This window comes from Glycine soja, chromosome 2 (genome assembly GCF_004193775.1).
Source record: "Glycine soja cultivar W05 chromosome 2, ASM419377v2, whole genome shotgun sequence".
Lineage (NCBI taxonomy): Eukaryota > Viridiplantae > Streptophyta > Magnoliopsida > Fabales > Fabaceae > Glycine > Glycine soja.
This window is the reverse complement of record NC_041003.1, coordinates 3,535,057-3,556,363: the sequence shown is the minus strand read 5'-3', so window position 1 is coordinate 3,556,363 and position 21,307 is coordinate 3,535,057. Positions and strand designations below refer to the sequence as shown.

General features: G+C 37.0%; 2 protein-coding genes across 3 annotated transcripts; one reads left to right on the top strand and one right to left on the bottom strand.

The window, feature by feature from the left end:
* Window positions 1-10,633: 10,633 nt before the first annotated feature.
* Window positions 10,634-17,877, bottom strand: LOC114380771 (ABC transporter B family member 26, chloroplastic-like). Of its 2 annotated transcripts, none has more exons than XM_028339825.1 (18): window positions 17,199-17,877; window positions 16,952-17,090; window positions 16,423-16,465; window positions 16,162-16,206; window positions 15,942-16,064; window positions 15,754-15,857; window positions 15,311-15,365; window positions 15,166-15,236; window positions 14,963-15,065; window positions 14,556-14,766; window positions 13,858-13,931; window positions 13,245-13,301; window positions 13,080-13,154; window positions 12,409-12,483; window positions 12,051-12,332; window positions 11,882-11,943; window positions 11,737-11,797; window positions 10,634-11,111 (listed from the first exon to the last, which is right to left on the bottom strand). In XM_028339825.1, exons 1-18 carry the CDS (start codon window positions 17,239-17,241, stop codon window positions 11,031-11,033), a joined length of 1,704 nt encoding a protein of 567 aa, XP_028195626.1. In that variant the 5' UTR covers window positions 17,242-17,877; the 3' UTR covers window positions 10,634-11,030. The 2 variants fall into 2 exon arrangements, with proteins under 2 accessions (XP_028195626.1, XP_028195617.1); XM_028339816.1 differs by having other exon boundaries at window positions 16,963-17,090.
* A 1,927-nt stretch (window positions 17,878-19,804) lies between these two features.
* LOC114380762 (60S ribosomal protein L27a-3-like) lies at window positions 19,805-20,502 on the top strand. Its single transcript, XM_028339804.1, has one exon. The coding sequence runs from the start codon at window positions 19,836-19,838 to the stop codon at window positions 20,280-20,282; it is 447 nt and encodes a 148-aa protein (XP_028195605.1). The 5' UTR covers window positions 19,805-19,835; the 3' UTR covers window positions 20,283-20,502.
* Window positions 20,503-21,307: the final 805 nt, after the last annotated feature.

Below are 21,307 nucleotides of genomic sequence, written 5' to 3'. Positions count from 1 at the left end.
GCAGACATGCAGCCGTTGTGATGGTGTGGGCCCCACTATATGGTTTGGTTCCTTGAATGGCATAAATATGGACGAGTAATATTATAATATGGGTGAGTTCCTTGTCTTGTGAATTATGAACAACTTGGAGGAATGAATGAAGGAATATAATTTAACTAATATGGTTGGAGTGAAAATGAGTGTGGAAAGAAATTATTTAGAGAAAAATATGAAAGAATTATGGTGGTCCTATAAAATTTGTCATGTTATAGTCCATATAAATGTATCTCTCTTTTATATGATTGGATTTCTGATTGTTCCTAATTTGTATGCAAAATATACACAAGATTGTATTTTTTTTTCATGTTCTATTCAAGGCTAGAAATCATGTGTTTGGACGTGAGCATTTAAAATTCTAAGAAATTTTAAATACTTCAATTTAAATTCTTTTATTTTCAAAATTTTATGATTGGAAAAAAAATTAAAATTGTGAGGGTGAAAGAGAATAAATGTAAAGGGAAGAGAAGATATGATTGGTGTTCTTCCAAAGAGAAGAATATTAATGCGGCATGGAGAGTCGCAACATTCGGTCAACGCGCAAGCCATGATCCAAACCCTTCGCGTCAGCAAGCACCTCCGTCACGTGATGGGTAGCGACGGTTACTCACCTAGCTAGCGGGTGCAGTTGTAAGTGTCCCCCTACATCCACACCCGATCAATGCTCTGCGAGCTAGACGATATTTCTTGAAGAAGATGATCATTGGCATGAGAGAAGAGTCATGAGTTTGAGAACAAGATTTCGGGAACTTTCAGGTAGAAGGGAGGATAAAAGTTATAAAATAAATATACGAATATTTTGGGAGATTCTTCTATTAAAAAGAAAATTTTAATTTCTTATCTTTTATAAGGAAATTAAAATTTCACATTTTTAGTTGTTTAAAATTTTATTTTAAAATTCTAAAAATTTAAATTCTTCATAAAACAAACATCTAAACAATGAATTTTAAATTATATAAATTTAAATTCTCTGATAAATTACTTTTTTTATTTAAAATTCTCTATCGAAACGCACTCTAATAGTTGAGAAATAATTTGAAGACTCTGACGGACTATTTTGTCATAAGTAAAATAATTGTTTAATCTTGACATACCTTATCAAAGGAGAGAGCCTATAAAAAGCCTTAAAATTGCACATTTCAAGTATGATTTCTATCTTAAACGCCTTATATACCTTTGACTTTCATTAACTTTAACATCAAAGTTATTGCAAGTGACCTTAATTTCTCCCTGCTTTGGGTAGGAGCCACACACAACCACAATAGTCATTCAAAAATTATATCGAAAGCTTGCCAAGAGATCGTGCTGTATAACTCAAGTCCAACCGAACAAAATGATAACTCTATAATTCACTCAATAATTCTATAAGAAATAATTCTTCAGTATTCTAACTGCTATTCAAGTAAAATTCATCTAGAGGTGCAATGCATTTCTGTTTCAATCAATCAATTGACAAACTGTTAAGTTTCTTTCTATTATTTTTTATTCGAGAGACTTTAGGAAATAATTCTTTTTTTTGTCTTTTCAAAAGATATTGTAATTATTTAACAAGATGGAAATTTTTTGGGGTTGGATTCAGGCTCTTTGAATTCTATGTGGACAAACGATTCAAGATTTAAGCACGGAGCACATTAAATGCAGCAGTTGCTTGCACCGTTTTAACTCGTTAGGAGGTTTCTCTTTAATTTCTTTCTTAAATCATATATAACCTTCATTTATTTCAACGAAAAGTGCACGCCCTCTAGATGGAAAACATCAACATTACATTCAATTTTTGTTGCTTTTTACTACACTTCATGCCAATTGAGAGAGGTATGTTTTCTATTGTCTTTTATTTTTCGGATCATATATGTAAGTAAATTATCGTACATCAATTAAGTTTTAGTTTTTTTCCGGCCCAATGTAACAGTAAAAAAACAGAAGCATTATCGTATAGTTTTTTTTTCCTAGTCCAGAAATAGAAGCATTGTTCATATATCTTTAGTCGTCGACATACATAGATAATTTGTCCATTATCCCACATAAGAATTAGTACTACAGCCATCATTAAAAAGCAAACACAAAAAAGAAGAGGTAAAGCCTTTGGGTTAAGTTTATCAAATGGGCAATATCACAAAAAATCAAAGCTAACAAAAGAAATTTCTTCGTTGATATAGCCTATTTGTTGTTTGGTTTCGTCAATTATTACTAAGGCAGTGTATTTATTAGCCTGCTCTTGAGTATTCACAACCTTATGATATAATAGACGAAAGGAAGCTAATAACAAGAGAGTTTTTTGAGTGATTCTTACGAGCATACCAAGATAATTGGTACTTAAGAAACTTTCCAGCCATCTAAGTTATTTTTGGCGGTTTACATTACTCATACCGTGGTAAATGTTCCTGGCTAAAATTTCAAAGACATGGAAACGCGTGATCCCTTTTCATTTTGTCTTTTGTTAGGTCATTGCCAACACCCCATCTTGAGTTTCTAAAACATTGGTGTATTCCTTGCTTTGAAAAAGTAGCTTGAAACAGTAAGTGATTTTTTTCTAAAATAATCACCCAGTGTAGAATGATTTAAAAAAAGATGTGTATTCTATGTTTCATACTTTTGAAAACTAAATTATCTCAGTATTCACATTCAAAGGTTGTTTTTCTCTTTTTTAAATGATTGAAGAGAATGGAAACATAGAACACAGATTTGTATTAGTAAAGACAAAACAGCATGTCTCTTATACATATCTCATTTTGAATTTTTGAAGCTACAGGTGTATATTGTATTGCTTCTTCAAAGCAGCACGTACATTACTACACACATATTCCTGAGTCCCCTTTTCCAAGTCTGGACCTTATTATCAATGAGTTTTGAAGCACCAACCCAAGATAATCCAAAGGAAAAAAGTAGAATTACTTTTATTAGCTACAATTGGAAACAGTACCTACACCAGAGGATCTGTTGCTGATCGAATTTCTATGCTAATAGATCTATGCAGATCACATCAATACACAATTTTTTTTTTCCTTTCTTTTGAGGATCTAAAAAAGTCTCCTCTAGCATAATCCTTTCTCAAGTCTACCAAATATCCAATGTATAAATTAATTAACAACATTAAAAACTGGTAAGCCTGAATATTACCTTACCGTAATATTAATAGGACTATAGGAGTTGTAAAAGTAAAACCATAAGAAATGTCATGGAGAGAGCTCTTGCACGGTGACAAGGCTAGGTTGCCATCCCAAACCCCTATATGATCTTCCTTCTGGAAGAGGTGGTGAAAAAGGTTTCTTCACTTTAATTTCTTTTCTTCTTGAATATCTTACTGACTTATCCTTGCCTGTTGGGATCCCTCCTTAATTGGAGAGGTTCTAGAAAATTCTAGAGCTTTCTAGAAAAGTGTAGAATTTTCTAGAACGTCCTAGAGAATTCTAGAGTAGTGTAGAACTCTCTAGAAGCTTGTGGAAGAATGTGGAAACCTCTGGAATATTCTGGAGATGTGTGGAACCTTCTAGAACCTTATGAAAGAGTATGGAAGGGAGTAGAAGAGTGTAGAGACTCCTAGAATGTGTGGAGCATTCTAGAGAATTAATCTCCACCCTAGGATACAAGTAATCTCCACCATTCATTGTGGAGGTGGAGTAGTATAAATAAGGGTAGGAGCCTTCATTCCTATCCATCCAAGACAAAGAGTGAATCCACTTCTTAGAGTGAGAAAGAACCTCTTTGAGAGAGAAGATAAATAACTTGGGAAGTCTCTATCCTCAAGCTTGAGTGAGCCACCATAGAGTGAGTCAATTTTGTAAACACATCCTTGTAACTCTACTATCACTTTGTATAATGGAAGAATCTCCATATTGGAGAATTATAATCGTGTGCTCCCATTACTACCTTTAATTACTAAGTGCCTATCTTAACTTCACGAAGCGGGAAAGTCCGTGTTTTCCCAATAGTGGTATCAGAGCCAGGTTCATCTGGAGCCGTCATTAGCTCGTGCAGTTCAAGATGGAGGATAACGTCACTCATGATGGAGACATGTTCAAGCTCACGGCTAACAACTACTCATATTGGAAGCCGATGATGGAGGATCATCTATACTGCAAGGATTTGCATGAGCCCATCATCTACAAAGACAAGGTAGAAGGTAAGAGTGACGCTCAGTGGGAGTTACTAAATCGAAAGGCCGTTGCTATGATCCGTAAGTACATTGACAAAACTCTCTTCGAGCATGTTTCTACTTACACAAATGCTTATGAATTATGGACAAAGCTTGAGTCCATGATTCAAAAGAAAACACCTCGTAATAAAGCCAATTTAGTTCGACGGTTGGTGAAGCTGGAGTACAAGGATGGTCATAGTATGATTGAGCACTTGAATAATTTTAAAGGGCTCGTAAATCAATTAACCAAAATTGAGATGAAGATTGATGATGAGTTGCAAGCCCTTCTACTCCTTAGTTCCTTGCCGGAAAGTTGGGACACACTCGTGGTTACACTTAGTAACTCAGCTCCGGAAGGAAAGCTCACCATGGATACAGTCAGTGACAGCCTTCTCGGTGAAGAAGCAAGGAGAATGGAACGAGGTGAGTCTAACCATCCCGAGGCTAATGTTATTAAGAATCGGGGTAGGAATGAGACTCGTGGACGTAATAAGAGCCGAGATCCGCATCAATCTCGAGGTAGATCCAAATCACGCTCAAAAATTACATGCTACTACTGTGGAAGGATGGGCCACAGGAAAATAGAATGTCGATCCTTCAAGAGAGATCAAACAGCCGGTAACGTTAAGTCAGACCAAGTCAGCCCAACAAAGAAGAAAGAAGAGAAGAATACTACTGCCGTAGTTTCAAAAGAAGATTTGTTATATCTCATTGGTGAAGGTAACATCCTAAACATTGCTTGTGATGATAGCTCTTGGATTGTCGATTCTGGTGCCTCCTTCCATGTTACTCCACATGGAAGTTTCTTCTCATCCTACCAAAGCGGTGACTTTGGTACGGTGCAAATGGGAAATCAAGATAAGAGTAAGATTGTTGGGATAGGAAACATCACCCTGACAACAAGCACCGGATGCAAGCTTATCCTAAAAGATGTGAGGCATGTCCCGGCTATGCGCCTCAATCTTATCTCCGCTGGGAAGCTAGACGATGCTGGTCTGATGAACTACTTTGGTGAAGGAAAGTGGAAGCTCACCAAAGGAAGTCTAGTCATGGCTCGAGGAAAGAAGGAAGGATCACTATATGTGATGCAAGCTAAGCTCTGCAAAGGAGAGGTAAACATAACCACTGATGATATGGAAGTATGGCATAAACGACTTGGGCATATCAGTGAGAAGGGTCTTCACATGCTAGCTCGGAAACAACTCCTCCCTAACGTGAAAGGTAAGCCACTTGATCCTTGTGCTCACTGTTTAGTTGGAAAACAACACAGAGTTGTTTTCAAAAGATCTTCTCCGCCCACAAGGAGAAAGAACATTCTTGACCTTGTACACACCGATGTGTGTTCAATGTCCGAGAGATCCATTGGTGGTGCATTGTACTTTGTCACCTTCATTGATGATCATTCAAGGAAGGTGTGGCTGCACCTGTTAAAATCAAAGGATCAAGTGCTTGACGCCTTCAAAGAATTTCATGCTCTAGTGGAGCGTGAGACTGGAAGAAAGATCAAGAACATACGATCTGACAATGGAGGTGAGTATAGAGGTCCCTTTGAAGCCTATTGCAAGAAATATGGCATTAGGCTAGAGAAGACTCCACCCAAGACACCACAGTTGAATGGGCTAGCTGAGAGAATGAATCGAACAATTGAAGAAAGAGTTCGATGCGTGCTTTCTCATGCTAAATTACCTAAATCATTTTGGGGAGAAGCTATAATGGCCGTGGTTGACATTGTCAACCTTACACCGTCAATTCCTTTGGAAGGGGCTATTCCAGAGGAAGTTTGGATGGGCAAGAAAGCTTCATACAATCATCTCAAGGTGTTTGGGTGTAGGGCATTTGTTCACATCCCCAAAGATGAGCGAGCTAAGCTTGATGCAAAGACGAAGGAATGTATCTACCTTCGCTCACCCAAAGATGAATTTGGCTATCGGCTTTGGGATCCAATCAATAAGAAGGTTGTCCGTAGCAGAGATGTTGTATTCTTCGAAGACCAAACGATCGAAGACATTAAAAATTCAAAGAAGCCAAGATTGAGAAGCAGTAAGAACACTGAACTTACTCCAGTTCGACGTGAGGATAATGACAGAACAAAAAATAATGATGCTGAAGATCATGAGCCTGTGTTAGAGCAAAACAATCAGGAGACTCATGATGAACCAGCTTAGGAAGATCCTCAATCTAGCTCTCTATCAGTGCCAGAGCCGAGACGATCCTCTAGGGAAAGAAGGCCATCCACTCGATATAACACAGAGGAGTACGTGATGCTCACTGATGAGGGGGAGCCTCAAAGCTATAAAGAAGCAATCAATGATATTCATAAAGAAGAGTGGAGAAAAGCCATGCAAGAAGAGATGCAATCCTTGCATGAGAATAACACCTTTGAATTGGTGGAGCTGCCAAAAGGGAGAAGAGCCTTGAAGAATAAGTGGGTGTATCGAATCAAGACCGAAGGTAGTAATTCAAAGCCTCGCTATAAAGCTCGGTTGGTCGTCAAAGGATTCAGTCAAGAAAAAGGCATTGACTTTGAAGAAATATTCTCTCCCGTGGTAAAGATGTCATCCATCCGAGTTGTCCTTGGCCTAGCAGCAGTGCAAGATTTGGAGATTGAACAACTCGATGTCAAGACGACGTTCCTTCATGGTGATCTAGAGGAAGAAATCTACATGGAGCAGCCTGAGGGATTCAAAGTTCCGGGAAAGGAAAACTTAGTATGTCGCCTCACGAAGAGTTTATATGGCCTTAAGCAAGCACCGAGGCAATGGTATAAGAAGTTCGACGCTTTCATGGCAGAACATGATTTCAAAAGGACGGAAAGTGATCATTGTGTCTTCATAAAGAGGTATGTAAGTGGTGACTTTCTCATACTTCTACTCTATGTGGATGATATGTTGATTGTTGGACAAGATCGCATAAAGATAGCTGCTTTGAAGAAAGATCTAAGCAAGAGTTTCGCCATGAAAGATTTGGGACCGGCTAAACAAATCCTTGGGATGAGAATAATCCGTGATAGGACGAAAAGACTGTTATGGCTATCCCAAGAGAGGTATGTTGAGAAGGTGTTGGAAAGATTCAACATGCACAAATCAAAGTCGATTAACACACCACTTGCTGGACACTTCAAGCTGAGTTCGAAGCAAAGTCCCACAAGTGAGAAAGAAATGGAGGAAATGAAGAAGATTCCATATTCATCTGTAGTAGGCAGTCTCATGTATGCAATGATATGCACAAGACCAGATATCGCCTATGCAGTTGGAGTCGTCAGTCGCTTCTTGGCCAACTCGGGGAATGAACATTGGGTTGCTGTCAAATGGATCCTCCGATATCTACGTGGAACTTCCAAAAGATGTCTATGCTTTGGAAAAGGAAAACCTGTGTTAGAAGGATACACAGATGCAGACTTGGCCGGTGATATTGATTCAAGGAAATCAACATCGGGATACCTAACTACTTTTGCAGGGGGAGCTATTTCCTGGCAATCAAAGCTGCAAAAGTGTGTTGCATTATCCACCACTGAGGCGGAGTACATCGCATTCACTGAAGCTTGCAAGGAGATGTTGTGGATAAAGAACATGTTGCAGGAGCTGGGAATAGATCAAGATAGGTATGTGTTGAAGTTCGATAATCAAAGTGCAATTTACTTGGCAAGGAACTCAACATTTCATTCCCGCACAAAGCACATTGACATAAGATATCATTGGATCCGAGATGTCCTCGAGGAGAAGAAAGTACATCTTGACAAGGTTCACACAGACGAGAACTGGTCAGACATGATGACTAAAGTACTACCGACAAAGAAGTTTGAAGATTGCTGTCAAGGTGCCGGTTTGCTACTACCCCCCAATTAAGTCGGGAGGGGGAGATTTGTTGGGATCCCTCCTTAATTGGAGAGGTTCTAGAAAATTCTAGAGCTTTCTAGAAAAGTGTAGAATTTTCTAGAACGTCCTAGAGAATTCTAGAGTAGTGTAGAACTCTCTAGAAGCTTGTGGAAGAATGTGGAAACCTCTGGAATATTCTGGAGATGTGTGGAACCTTCTAGAACCTTATGAAAGAGTATGGAAGGGAGTAGAAGAGTGTAGAGACTCCTAGAATGTGTGGAGCATTCTAGAGAATTAATCTCCACCCTAGGATACAAGTAATCTCCACCATTCATTGTGGAGGTGGAGTAGTATAAATAAGGGTAGGAGCCTTCATTCCTATCCATCCAAGACAAAGAGTGAATCCACTTCTTAGAGTGAGAAAGAACCTCTTTGAGAGAGAAGATAAATAGCTTGGGAAGTCTCTATCCTCAAGCTTGAGTGAACCACCATAGAGTGAGTCAATTTTGTAAACACATCCTTGTAACCCTACTATCACTTTGTATAGTGGAAGAATCTCCATATTGGAGAATTATAATCGTGTGCTCCCATTACTACCTTTAATTACTAAGTGCCTATCTTAACTTCACGAAGCGGGAAAGTCCGTGTTTTCCCAACATTGCCAACATAAAAATCCTTTGCAGAGCAATGAACTTCTATATCTTCTCCACCTTGACACACATCCATCTCTTCATTCACTTTCTCTTTCCCTAGAATGTTTGGCTCTTTAACTTCACAATTCTCATGAATTTTGCATTCACTAGGAGATAGAGTTGTCCTTGTGTTAATCATCTCATTTGGCACACTGAGTTTGTCATTCTCTTTTGGTTTGTGTCCACTAGGAGACCTAATGATGTTTGCCTCCAATGTTACCACACCATTATGCTCTTTGGTTTTGCATTGCTGAGGATGTTTACGCTTCAGCTTCTCCACATCTTTGCATGAGATTATGACATACTTGTGACCAAGCAGCAAATGCTCTTCAGGCCTTAGCACTGAGTGATGAGGAGCCATGCTCTTGCAACACACATCCCGGGATACTTCACTGTCAACTTGGATGCCGGAAATGCATCTTGTAGTCCACCCTGATGAATCACCCTTTACATATAAATCCTTTGATCTCAAACCAAAGTCAGGGATTGTCTTGGTTCCTCTCACTTTGCTCTTTCTTCTTGGATTTTTATCCACTAGGCCTAACGAGTGAACAACACGCTTCAGCATAGCTTTCAACTTTTTTTTTTTTTGGATTGACAAATGTAAGTTTGCTAGTTTTTGTTATAAATGTCAGTTGACATAGCGTTCAACTTAAAGTTGTGCAATCCAAATGTTTCATCCTCGCCATAATGTTGCCAAGGAATGAATGAGCATGAGAAAGTGAAATACTGCTTAAACTTCATATATATTATAGGTGATTTTGTTTCTTATGGCCGGCTGTGTAAAAACTTGAAATCTTCACCCCATAAGAGTGATGAAAACGAGGCTTTACATGTTCGATATTAACTCCATCACTAGTGCCTTGTGTACATTCTTGTATTAGGAACTTACTACTTTTGATATTTTCTCATGACATAGGTCTAACGAAACAAGCACCATTTGAAAATAAATATCCTCCAAGGAAAGATAATGCCAAGTTTGTTTCAGGTTGTTCAACACATCTGTAGTCACCAAGTGGTTGGCCTCATCGTATATAGTCAAGGAATTTCTGTTGCTTTAGATCAGCCAGAAATTTCTGCCTGCCTTGTTACTTTCTTCACAGTAGCAATTGTTTCGCCATCAGAAAGAACATAGAATAAGCCATAATTCAAAGGCCTGAAGGTTTTGTTGGTCCCTCTGAAATATTTCATTGAAGTAAAAAGGAAAAGTAAATTTACCTTTTGATTAAATCTTGCATTTATGCAAAATAAATGAAGATAAAATGGACACTACGTTACAGGTGAAAGAGATACAATTATTCAGGAAAGTCTTGTATGGACCATGTTATCCATTTATTTTACATTATCAGAAGAAAGAAAGAAAAAAAAATGAATTCCAGCCATAGACACTGTCAAAGAATTTACAATAATTCACATATCTTGTTAAATCAATTGAGCTAGATCCCATTAACTTTAAGTCGTAGATATGAATAAGCACTTTGTTGTATTCCTGAGTCTCCAACATTGCAATAAAACAATTCCATGAACAAGTGATTTGAATTATTCACCAACTACATACAGTATAATTTGAATTGTGTTCCATCTACCGTTGAACGTGTCACTGAGAAGTAGGATATTGATAAACAGAAGTCTAGTGGGAATGTTAAACTACGGTTCTTTTTACATCAAAATCAAAATATATTGCAAGACGTAGCCCCATTTATACATCTACTGTTTCACCCTGCAGAAGCCAGGGATATTCCATTTTATGTATTAAACCTACAAAAATGATCAGAAAATTACATTTATACTTATTAATATGCGTTTAGGTATTTTATATATTTATTGACAGGGTGCAGTAGATTGTATAAGCTTAATTTGGTTCCAAAAATAAACCTTTTTCCATCATGTAAGTTCTTTCTTAACATTAAAAATTACCCACTTATTTGAAAACTCCAATTTTATAGACTTCAACATGAGTAAAGTGCCATCAAACATGGGCAGGTGGTATTCTTCAAAGAAAATGTCTTCAAAAGGTTACAGTTGAAGGTATAAAATGAATAATCTATACAGTCACTGGCAGTATGACATTACATCTGACGCTTATCAGCATATTGACTATGAATACCTCCAAACTACCTAGTTGCATGCTTTTGCATCTGCCTTAGAACCTGTAGGGTGAAATCTTTCTGAAGCCGCCATGCATTTTAAACCAAAACTTCTGCAGCTTCCTTTTCTACTGAAAACTTCACCAACTTTCTTGTATAATGCTATAAATACATTGGTCAGCAACAAGAAAAAAAAGTTGCTGCCTCACTGTACTGCCTTTAAAAAGCCAGAACAAAAATAGATTATCTGATGTGGAAACACAAATCATGCCATGGCATCAGCCTGTTTTCTGGTTAACCGTGCATACAAACCATCTTTTAAGAGAAGTTCCCTGTGACTTCCCATCTGCTTGAACAGAAGTTAATGAAAATTATGTTTCCGATTAGGGCAAAGAAAGGATAAGCATAGCTTCTCATTCAAACACATAAAATCCAAACAGTTTCAGTAATGCTTGGGATGTTAAAGAAGCCTTATTCTACTCGTAAACTTGATGCGAGTTTTATGTGCACATTATCGAACAAACAGATAAAAATAAAAAGGATGATCCAATGCACGAGGTTCCCACCAAATGGGGTCTAGGAAGGGTAGATATATGCAGTCTTTTTCCAGTAAGAAGAAAAGCTGTTTCCAGGATTTGAATCAGTGACCTCTAGCTCACAAGGCAACAACCTTGCCGATGCACCAAGGCTCAGCCTAAACCAAATAAAAATATGGCTACATACAATTACTGTTTTCATGGTCCTATCCTATGCCATATCCATCATGATCCAGTAGAAGAGTTTGCGGAGTCAAATTCATCAACAAAGAGGACATGTATAACCTTCTAAAGTCTAAACCCAACTTTTCATTTGAGTTTTACACTGTTAAAAAAAAGGCTGATGGAAATTTGAAAATTTTAAGGATAAGTTTCAAAAATGAATATTGAAATGAATATTTTAGGGCATTCAAAATGAATCAACAGTTTACCAACCTCAATAATGTGACCACCATCCATCACCACAATCCTGTCAGCTGCTTGTATGGTAGAAAGCCTGTAAGACAGGTCATACACTTCAAAACTAATAGTTGGAATACCACTTAATTCAGTTAATTGACATCGACAAGCAAATTATCACCTGTGTGCAATGACTATGACACTTCTTGTTGCAGAATCACTTCTAACAGATCGAAGAACACCCTACATATTATGGAAACTGAAGCATCAATATCTTTGCAATCTTTCTCACACTTTAATATTTAACGTGTCTAATTGCCATCTGGCTTCTAGTAGTTTCAGAGGCACACCTTGACATTATGCTCACTTTCAGCATCTAGTGCACTAGTGGCTTCATCAAGGATCAATATTTTTGGGTCCCTAAGAAGGGCCCTAGCAATAGCAATTCGCTGCTTTTGTCCTCCACTTAACAGATCATCATCAACAAGTGTTTCATAACCATTGGGAAGTGCTGAGATAAAGTTGTGGGCATAGGCCTGCTTTGCAGCCCATTCAATATCCTCCTGCTTTACATCTTGCGTACATCCATATCTTATGTTTGAACTAATATCCATTCGGAAGAGTTTGGGTTCCTGTACAAACATTTTTTTGGTAAGAGAAGAGCTATATATATTCACTGAATTTTGTCTATGACGGTGAGTTAAGAACCTGGCCCACAAATCCAACTCTCTCTCTCCACCACATGATGTCCAAGTCTTTAAGAGGGATATCATCTATCAAAATCTGCAACAAACTTTGGGTCATGATAATATTCAAGTAACATAATATCTGCTCAGGCAGAATAACTGGCAATAGGGACTACATAACTAATTCCAGGAAAGAAACCACTAATCAATATCAGCAGTTGGGAAAAAGGGTGACTTGATCTTATTATGTTCATATTATTGAATATAAAATTAAAATATAATCTACCGAAGTATTTTTGGGTGAAAGTAATAGAGAAAAGTGATAAATTACTAGTAAGAAATCTAGAATCTAAGATCTAAGCCCCTGGATTCAAAACCCACGATATTCTTAGAAGTTGGGAAACAAAAAACCATTTGCTCTCTCTGAACTTCTTGTTCCAACTCTAGAGGGCAATCCAATTACGTCATGTTAATTATCTAATTGAAGAGACGATGGCTATTTTACTAAGATATAAAGACAATTCCCTATAGCCACTTGAATAGATGTAACAAAAACAAAATAGTCCTTCCCCCCTCCAATAATAATATAAAAATCAGCATCTTTTCTTTTTCATAATATTTTCTTGTGAATTCAATATTTTTTAAACCAGCCATACAAGTTCACTCTATTTTAATGAGATAAACTAACTCTACCTGACCATTTGTAGGCTCATAGAGACGGAGCAAAAGATTCACCAATGTGCTTTTTCCACTACCACTAAGTCCAACCTATGCCACAAATCAAAGGAAACAACAGATTAATCTCTTATCATAGTGCAGAGAAGGTATGAATTTAAGAGATGAGAAGCAGTTTCTTACTATTGCAACCACCTCACCAGGATAGACAACAAAGTTCACATGTTGCACTACGGATACCTGTTACAATAGCTGACATTAATGAAGCCAGTATAACTGACAAATAACAATGGTAATCTTAACCCCATGTAGATGCACAATCAAATTGAATATACTGGTTAAAATGTCATGCAAAGAGGGAAGAGCTGCAGAAATCAGGATAGTAATATCCACAATACTATCTTGATAAATTGCATTGAACACACATGCATGCACAAGGTGTGTATATAGTGAGGAAGAATCCTGATACTATATTGTAAAAAAATTCAGTTTATTGTAAATAACCATCAGCATTAATTTTTATATTGAACATGCATTTTCCTAAAGTGCATGTAAGACGCTATACAACTTCACTGTGTATCTCCCCACACAACTTACACTACTAAAAATAAAACAATGTATGCCCCCACTTTTTTTTTTTAGGGGAGGGGAGTGCCTAAACTCTCAGCAGTGAACTTTTTTATTCTTATTGTAGCAGCATTCATCCTTCACTGAAGTAACAGAGGAACAAAAACTGTATAAAATATGCAAGCTTCAACTCTAAGACAAATTGAAGGTGTTAGAAATGGGGGTCTACCGTTGGCCTTGAAGGATAGTGAAAAGATACATTTAGAAACTCAATACGCCCTGTTAACCTCTGCAATGTTACCCCTGCAACAAAGTTACACTCAAACTTCAATATAGTAAAATTAAAACAGAAGCAAAAAGTTATGCAGGAATTCATCATGTTTCCCATGAGTTTCTGTTTTCTCTTATTTATTTATTGTTACAATACTGTAGGTAGAGGAATGAGAATAGATACAGATACTGGATGCCTAGCACTAGCTAATAAGTATTACTATTATCACAAAAATAATAAATTGAGAGCTGCACATGACATGACTGCAGGAGTCAGCTTCATCTGAGAACCCAATCTGTTCACTGCAGGTGTCAGTAAGTTTTTTTTCTTAAAAGAAATATCCTATATTACTTGTGACCACCAATGTCAACCATCATAGCAAGTACCAAAAGTTTTAAAACAATTATAGATGGTATCAGTGTGAGCAGCCTTATTCCTTACAAGTAAATATGTAAACTACACAGTTTATTAAATGCATAGTTTAAGAAAATTACATTTTATCCCACATGATTCATGGGAAAATATCCATGCTCAATCTACTGGTAGAATAAGAACTGAACATGCAGGGACCATGCAGTCTTGAGATAGGTGATGACTTGACAAAATCAAAAGAAGGTGTTTATTCATATGAAATATATGAGTGGAAAAATGCTTGCCTCTTTCTATGAATTGGCTGCTCGGTAAGAGATCCATTAAGTGGAATACTTTTTCACTAGCCCCAACTGATTGCATCAAATTGGATATATTGTCTCCCACCCACCAGGTAGAATAAATTAACCATTCACTGTATAATATAAACTTGGTAAGTTTCTCGGCTGTGATATGACCTGCTAGAATAGACATTCCTCCAAATAGCACAGCAATAACCTATGAGATTTAATGTTTCAATAAAAGCACAAGTCAAAAATAAAGGTTTAACTAAACTTCAAAAAAAATTATTGATTACAAATCCAAGCAAAATTTCTTCCAAGAGTAAGGTTATAGATTTAAAGGAGAAAAAAAGAAAGAAAGAGATTAATGAAAATAGATAAAATATCATGATTTTTGAAACCCTTAGCTATACCTGAGTTGAATGATAAAGAATGTTAAAGCTAAAATTCCAAACTCCATATGCAGCACTTTGTCGCAAGCTTATGTCAGCTAATTTCTCCAGCCACCACTTATACCTGTAGAGCGTAGATAGAAATGGACCAGATGCATGTGAAGACAGCAAAATAACAGGAATGAAAAATAATAAATGACACATAATTGTAACAGCATTATCACCTTCCATGTTCTTCTTCTTCTGTTCCATAAACTCGTACAGTTCTAACCAGAGAGAATGTCTCTTGGGCTACCTATGAGAAAATTGTTATCACAATGGCATTTAGGAAATATAAAACAAATTATAGTATAAGGCCTCTTATTCTACATCATTTGCAGAAGCAGTGACTTCTTGGATCAACCTTGCGGCCTTTTTCTGGTACCTATGCAGAAATATATGACCAAATCAATACCAGTGAGATAAAGAAGACAAACAAGGAATGAGGTAGAATCCTATAAGCGAACTCAAGCATCAAAATTTCTGTTTTACAAATATATAAATATCTCAATAACACTGTAGTAGAAGACAGTTTTGGGGAGAAGGCAGAGATTCCTTTAGCTTTTACAGAGTGACATTTTCTAGAAATGACAATTTTTAGAGTCTACTAATTGAATTAGTTAAGAACAAGTCAACATGATTGGCATTGATGAACATTCTGGTTGATATTTTCATCATCAGACATGCTGCCTCAACTAGTCGATTGCATGCACTAGCAATGCAAACTAATGTTCTTAAAGGATGAATTTGAAGAAAACCAACCAAGAGCTTACCTTCCATAGCGTAACATAACTGCTGCTAATATGGAGCATACCACCAATGTTGATAAGCCAAGTGGCCAAGATAAAATCAACAAGTAGATTAATGAACCTCCCCCCTAACAAGATGAGAAAACCCAATTAAAGTGTCCAACATGTAAGATGAGTTTTACTAGCATTACATCTATCATAACTAAATCAACCTGAAGAACATTGCGCATTATCAAATTAAGATCATTTCCAATAACCCTTGACACTTGTTGGCAATCCGCCCCAAGCCTACTTGTCAAATCACCTACTGTTTCATTGTCAAAAAACGATATATCCTACAATAAGGGCACTGCAGAATGAGTTAAATCATACATTAAACAAAAGAAATAAAGGAATGCAGCAAGAGAGATGAGTTATTAAGTGCAGCCAAACCTGCAGAAGAAGAGAAGAGTATAGTGTTTCTCTCATTCTCTTAACCTGCACATATTTCCAAAGTTTGAAAAGTTGTATACACCAAAGAGGTGAAGAAAACACAAAGTCAAAGCATCAGGGACCGGGGGAGGCAGCCAAATGGCCATTGCTCAAGTACTAAGTCTTAATTTGATAACTATATCTCTTATTCCATTACGCTCTGGTGTATTTTACACAAACCATAGAAATCCCCATCCCCAAATATCAGACAGAGAAACTCACCAGAATCATGTTTGCAATGCCAAAAAAGCAACCTCGTATCCCACTGAAGCACAGGAAAATGCTTGTTAAGAATGGTCACACCCCACCGGCAACATAAAAAGTTTCAAATGCAACAGAACTAAGAGCATCATTGATCATACCCAAAAAAAAAAAAAAGTTAAACTTTTATCTACTTAACAATAGCATGTTTGAAAACCCGCTGAGAAATAAGAAATCACATTACAAGCCACGTGTTCGGAAGCTCAAGCTATAACTTGTTTAGCTTCTTAACAAACAAACGTGAAAACACACAATCTTAGTGTATGGAACCAATCACAGTACAAGAAGTCAAGCATCAGCTTTACGATCAATCTCAATAAAGCAAAACACATAGAAAGACAATCCTATATGTGTGTGTGTGTGTGTGGATTAAAAAGCAAATTCAATGTTTTCATGGAATGTTCTTTCAGCAACATCAATTAAGAACCAAAAGAAGAAGAAAAAAACAATCGCATGAGTGTCAGCAAGTAGAAGAGAGATTAGACCATACAAGATTTTGACCTGCATATTCCCGAAGCCACGCACAACAGAACCAACAACCGCACATTCCGGTGATAAACAGTAAGGTCCGCACTCTGTGCTGAGAAGATTGATGCTGTCAAGAGATGCGGTATCGAAATCTCCGAAATCTGAAAAGTGAAACCCACATAATAAAAAAGCTCACAACTTTGACCACACCTTCGAAAAACACAAAAAGAGAACAAACAAGATCAGCAAAAAAAGAAAAGGGCACGCACTGCAGCAACAATGAGAGCAGAGAATGCAGCGAAGATGACCCATCTGTCACCCGCGACAAGGTCCCACATTTTCCCGAGCGCGCGCCACACGGTCACCGGCTGCGCCACCACCTGAACGTCGACGTCGCCGGAGAACTCCCACCACCGTCCGCCGGGGAGAATCGACGGTAAAATCCCGACCCATTTCCGAATCCGCTCGAGAAGCTCGGAAGCATTATAGATTTGTTGTTGTTCTTCTCCGGAAGCTTCTGGATTGTTCGGAACAGAGACTCCGTTGATGGAGGCGCACTTGGGAGGAGGGGATGCTAGAATGCTGCGCCGGGAAGTGAAAAGAACTATTCGAGTTGCGGCAAGAGGGAAGCGCTTCTGAGAGGCAGTGATTAGAGGCGCGCGTGCGTTTTGAAGAGGGAATGGAGAGAGTGAGGATGGTGGGGTGCGTGCGAGAAGAAGAGGCATGGTGGTGGAAGAGAAGGAAGAAGAGGAAGATGGGGTGGGTTGGTTTCGGATAAAGCTAAGAGCTTGAGAGGAAGAGTGTGATGTTGTGGACCATGTGTATCGGAGAAGGAAGAACAGAGGAGAATCGCATGGTTGCGGTTGCTTCAGCTTCTGACTTGAATATGCTTGGTGCTGTTTGCTTTACCACAAACAACACATGCCATCAACCCCAAGTCATTCATTACTGCAAGTCATATTCACTTTGTTATTTTTTTTTAAATGTAATTAAAATAGAAAAATTCTATATTAGTAATTAAATATTAATAATCAATAAACTCAATAAATATTCCATATTAATAACGCATTATCTCACGCTGAAATTTATTTATTAAAAATAATAAAATTTAGTGAGCTAACATTTATATTTAATTATTTTTTAATTTTTAATAAATTAGTAAAAATGTGTTTAGAGGAATGTCAGAGAATTTCTTACTAACACTTCTCTCTCGAAGTTTTTTCCTTACGTATCATGAATTTGATGATATGGTAATGCAATTGCACACGACGGTGGTTGTTCGCATTTTAGTTGATTCCATCTGTAACCGGTTTAACTGTAGACGTGGAGCACGTGTAAAATGAAGAGTTGTCTACCAACAATTGAGTGTAAAAGGCTATGGTAATAACTTTTAGATAAATATATTCATTTTTATTTTGAAAGTGTGAGATAAGAATAAATTACTTTTTAAAAGATTAAAAATTTAAATTTATTTTTTGAATCTGTAAAAAAAAATGGGATAGAATGATTTTATCATTAAATTTCTGAAATAATTTTATTATTAAGTTAGTATATTTAAGAATCAATATAATATTTTATTTTATTTTATCTTTTCAGGCATCAATTAATTATCATCTTACCCTTTGATGGATAAAATGAGCATTTATCTAAAAAGTTCATAATAATAAGTATTTAGAAAATGCTTATAACAATAATTTATCATATGAATATAAATTGTTTTAGTTTAATTTCAATAAGTTCGGTGCATTTGTTTTGCTAAATTTTGTAGAGATGAAAAACGCAAAACATGGTTATGCCAAATAATTCATCATGAATCCTCTAAAAAAAATTCATCATGAAATGTTTGGTTGCATTCCAGCTCATGTGTAGTAGCATTAATATTGAATGATTGATTATTAATAGGAAATTCATTTGTTGACCTGCTAACTAATGTTCTAAGCAGTTGTTCACGAGACCCATATTAATACTAGAATTCGTTAATGTCAATCAAAATACTAAGTATACTACTAATAATACCACATTTGAGCATCAAAATATGACATTGACAGAGATGAATCCATAATGACAAAAATTCTGCAATGTGTGATGTGAAGTGTCTACAAAAAGGTTCTTGTATTCACCTCTAGCTAGTAGAGTTTCTTCAAGGGACAAAACTACTTGCAAGCAAGTGCCATAAGCAACATACTGAAAGCAGAGATGAAGAAGAGGCGTGCAAACTTAACACTTGGTGGAGTTGCCCTTTAAGCCTCCTTAAGGCTGTGTTTGTTTCTGTCGTTGGAAACTATACGCCGCAGACGGAATAATATTATTAGTAGTGGATTGATTGGTACGGATGATATAGAAAAGAGTTAATTTTACAAGTTGTGGGCCCCGCATGGTAAATTCTATCTTCACAAAAATCATCTTACACGGTGAAAGACATTTTTTAGGAAAAAAATGATTTTCTAGGCAAAAAAAATTATTTATTTATATTTAATTCTCTCCTTTTTTATCTAATATATATACCAAATAATTTTATAATATTATTTCTACGCAATTTCTCAATTATTTTACGTAAAAAAATATAATATATCATTTTATTTATTTTATATTTCTCTTTTTTAAAATTATTTTACTTTTATTTCTATTTACTCCCAATCAAACACAGCCTAAACAATATTCAATAGTTCACGTTACTACCAAACAAGTAACAAGTTTCCACTTGGGTGCTCTTTCTCAAGTCCCGAAGAAGTTCTTGTCTCACTCGGTTGCAATTGGGCTAGTTCCATACACTGTCCCATTGACCCATATGTGTAGTAAGATAAGATGAGGCCCACTAGCCCATAGTCACAAAAGCCCAACAAACTCCAAACCCTAATTCAATAAATTGCTTAATCCCCAAACCCTAATTCGTGCCGCAAACAGAGATGACGACCCGATTCAAGAAGAACCGCAAGAAGCGCGGCCACGTGAGCGCCGGTCATGGCCGTATCGGAAAGCACCGTAAGCACCCCGGCGGCCGGGGAAACGCCGGTGGCATGCATCACCACAGGATCCTGTTCGACAAGTACCATCCGGGCTTCTTCGGGAAGGTGGGAATGAGGTACTTCCATAAGCTTCGCAATAAATTCTACTCCCCCATCGTCAACGTCGAAAAGCTATGGTCTCTCATACCCCAAGACGCGAAGGAAAAAGCCCTAAAATCGAAGGACACTGCCCCTCTAATCGACGTCACACAGCACGGGTACTTCAAGGTCCTCGGAAAAGGTGTTCTGCCCCAAAATCAGCCTTTTGTTGTTAAGGCCAAGCTTATTTCCAAGATCGCCGAGAAGAAGATTAAGGAAGCCGGTGGCGCTGTTCTTCTCACCGCTTAGGTTTAAAAACTGTTTTTTAATTGTGTTGTTTTGTTTCGGATAACTTTTTTGATTATATATTGCAAGTGATACATTGTGTTTTTTTTTAGTGTTTTTGCTGTTGGATTTAGGTTGATTAAAAGGTTTATGCGAACAGTTTTGACCTAATATCCTAAAACCTTGTTTTAATGAGTTGTGATAGGAAATTTATTGGAATAAGGGAAACAAATTTTGGGGAGGATTATAATTATGGGCAATATTTTGTTGCGAGTTTTGTCGATTACACCAAATTATTAGTGTTCCACGAACATAACAACGAGGGATGGAATGACCTGCAATCTTGGTGCTACTGCACTGCTTCTGAATTTGTGTGATTGAATCTTAATATTATTATTGGAAGCAAGGTTTTAGAGTGGTCGCAGTTGAATTCGTGTGATGCTGTGATATGGATTAATTTCGCAGTTGGCAGAATGTGGTTTTGGCAATGCTGCGATACTGATTAGTTTCGCAGTTGCAGGTTGTGGTTTGCAATTATGTGGTTTCTAACTCAGTTTTTGAAATCAAGAGCTTTGATTAAACTGAAAATAACTTTGTGGTAGTTGATGAACGCCTTCAGTAGTTTTTTTCTCTTATTATTTACATCACAGAAAATCTCCTTGTTTCATACTTTGATTAAATTATTTATCCTTGTTTTTTTGTGTGTGAGAGAAAAGATATAAAAACAAACTCAAAATACCCGAGGGAAAATAGTAGTCCCCCAACTAAGCTAGAAGAACAAAATCTGGAGGAATTAAAAAATCTTAAAAAGGAACATTGGAGTGAACGCAATATACAAGTTCATTTGCTTTTCTAAGCATATGGCATGGCACCATTTAAATTGTCTATCTTTTAGGAAAAACCAGTTAAATACTTGAATGTGAGAAACCAGAGAAGTGTTGTTATGCACAGGAGAGTTCCTCCTTAATTCAAATTTTTTTATAGCAGAGGAGAATCTAAGTCAATCTATATTGGACTTCTGTAGCATTTTTGAAGCATGCAATACAATA

Coding starts and splice junctions, on each gene's coding strand:
- LOC114380762 (XM_028339804.1), top strand. CDS start 19,836: ATGACGACCCGATTCAAGAAGAACCGCAAGAAGCGCGGCCACGTGAGC.
- LOC114380771 (XM_028339816.1), bottom strand. CDS start 17,654: ATGCCTCTTCTTCTCGCACGCACCCCACCATCCTCACTCTCTCCATTC. Junction 15,237..15,310: donor TCACTGCTTCTGCAAATGAT/GTAGAATAAGAG, acceptor ATTTTCTCATAG/GTAGCCCAAGAGACATTCTC. Junction 13,932..14,555: donor CAGCCAATTCATAGAAAGAG/GCAAGCATTTTT, acceptor ACTTTGTTGCAG/GGGTAACATTGCAGAGGTTA.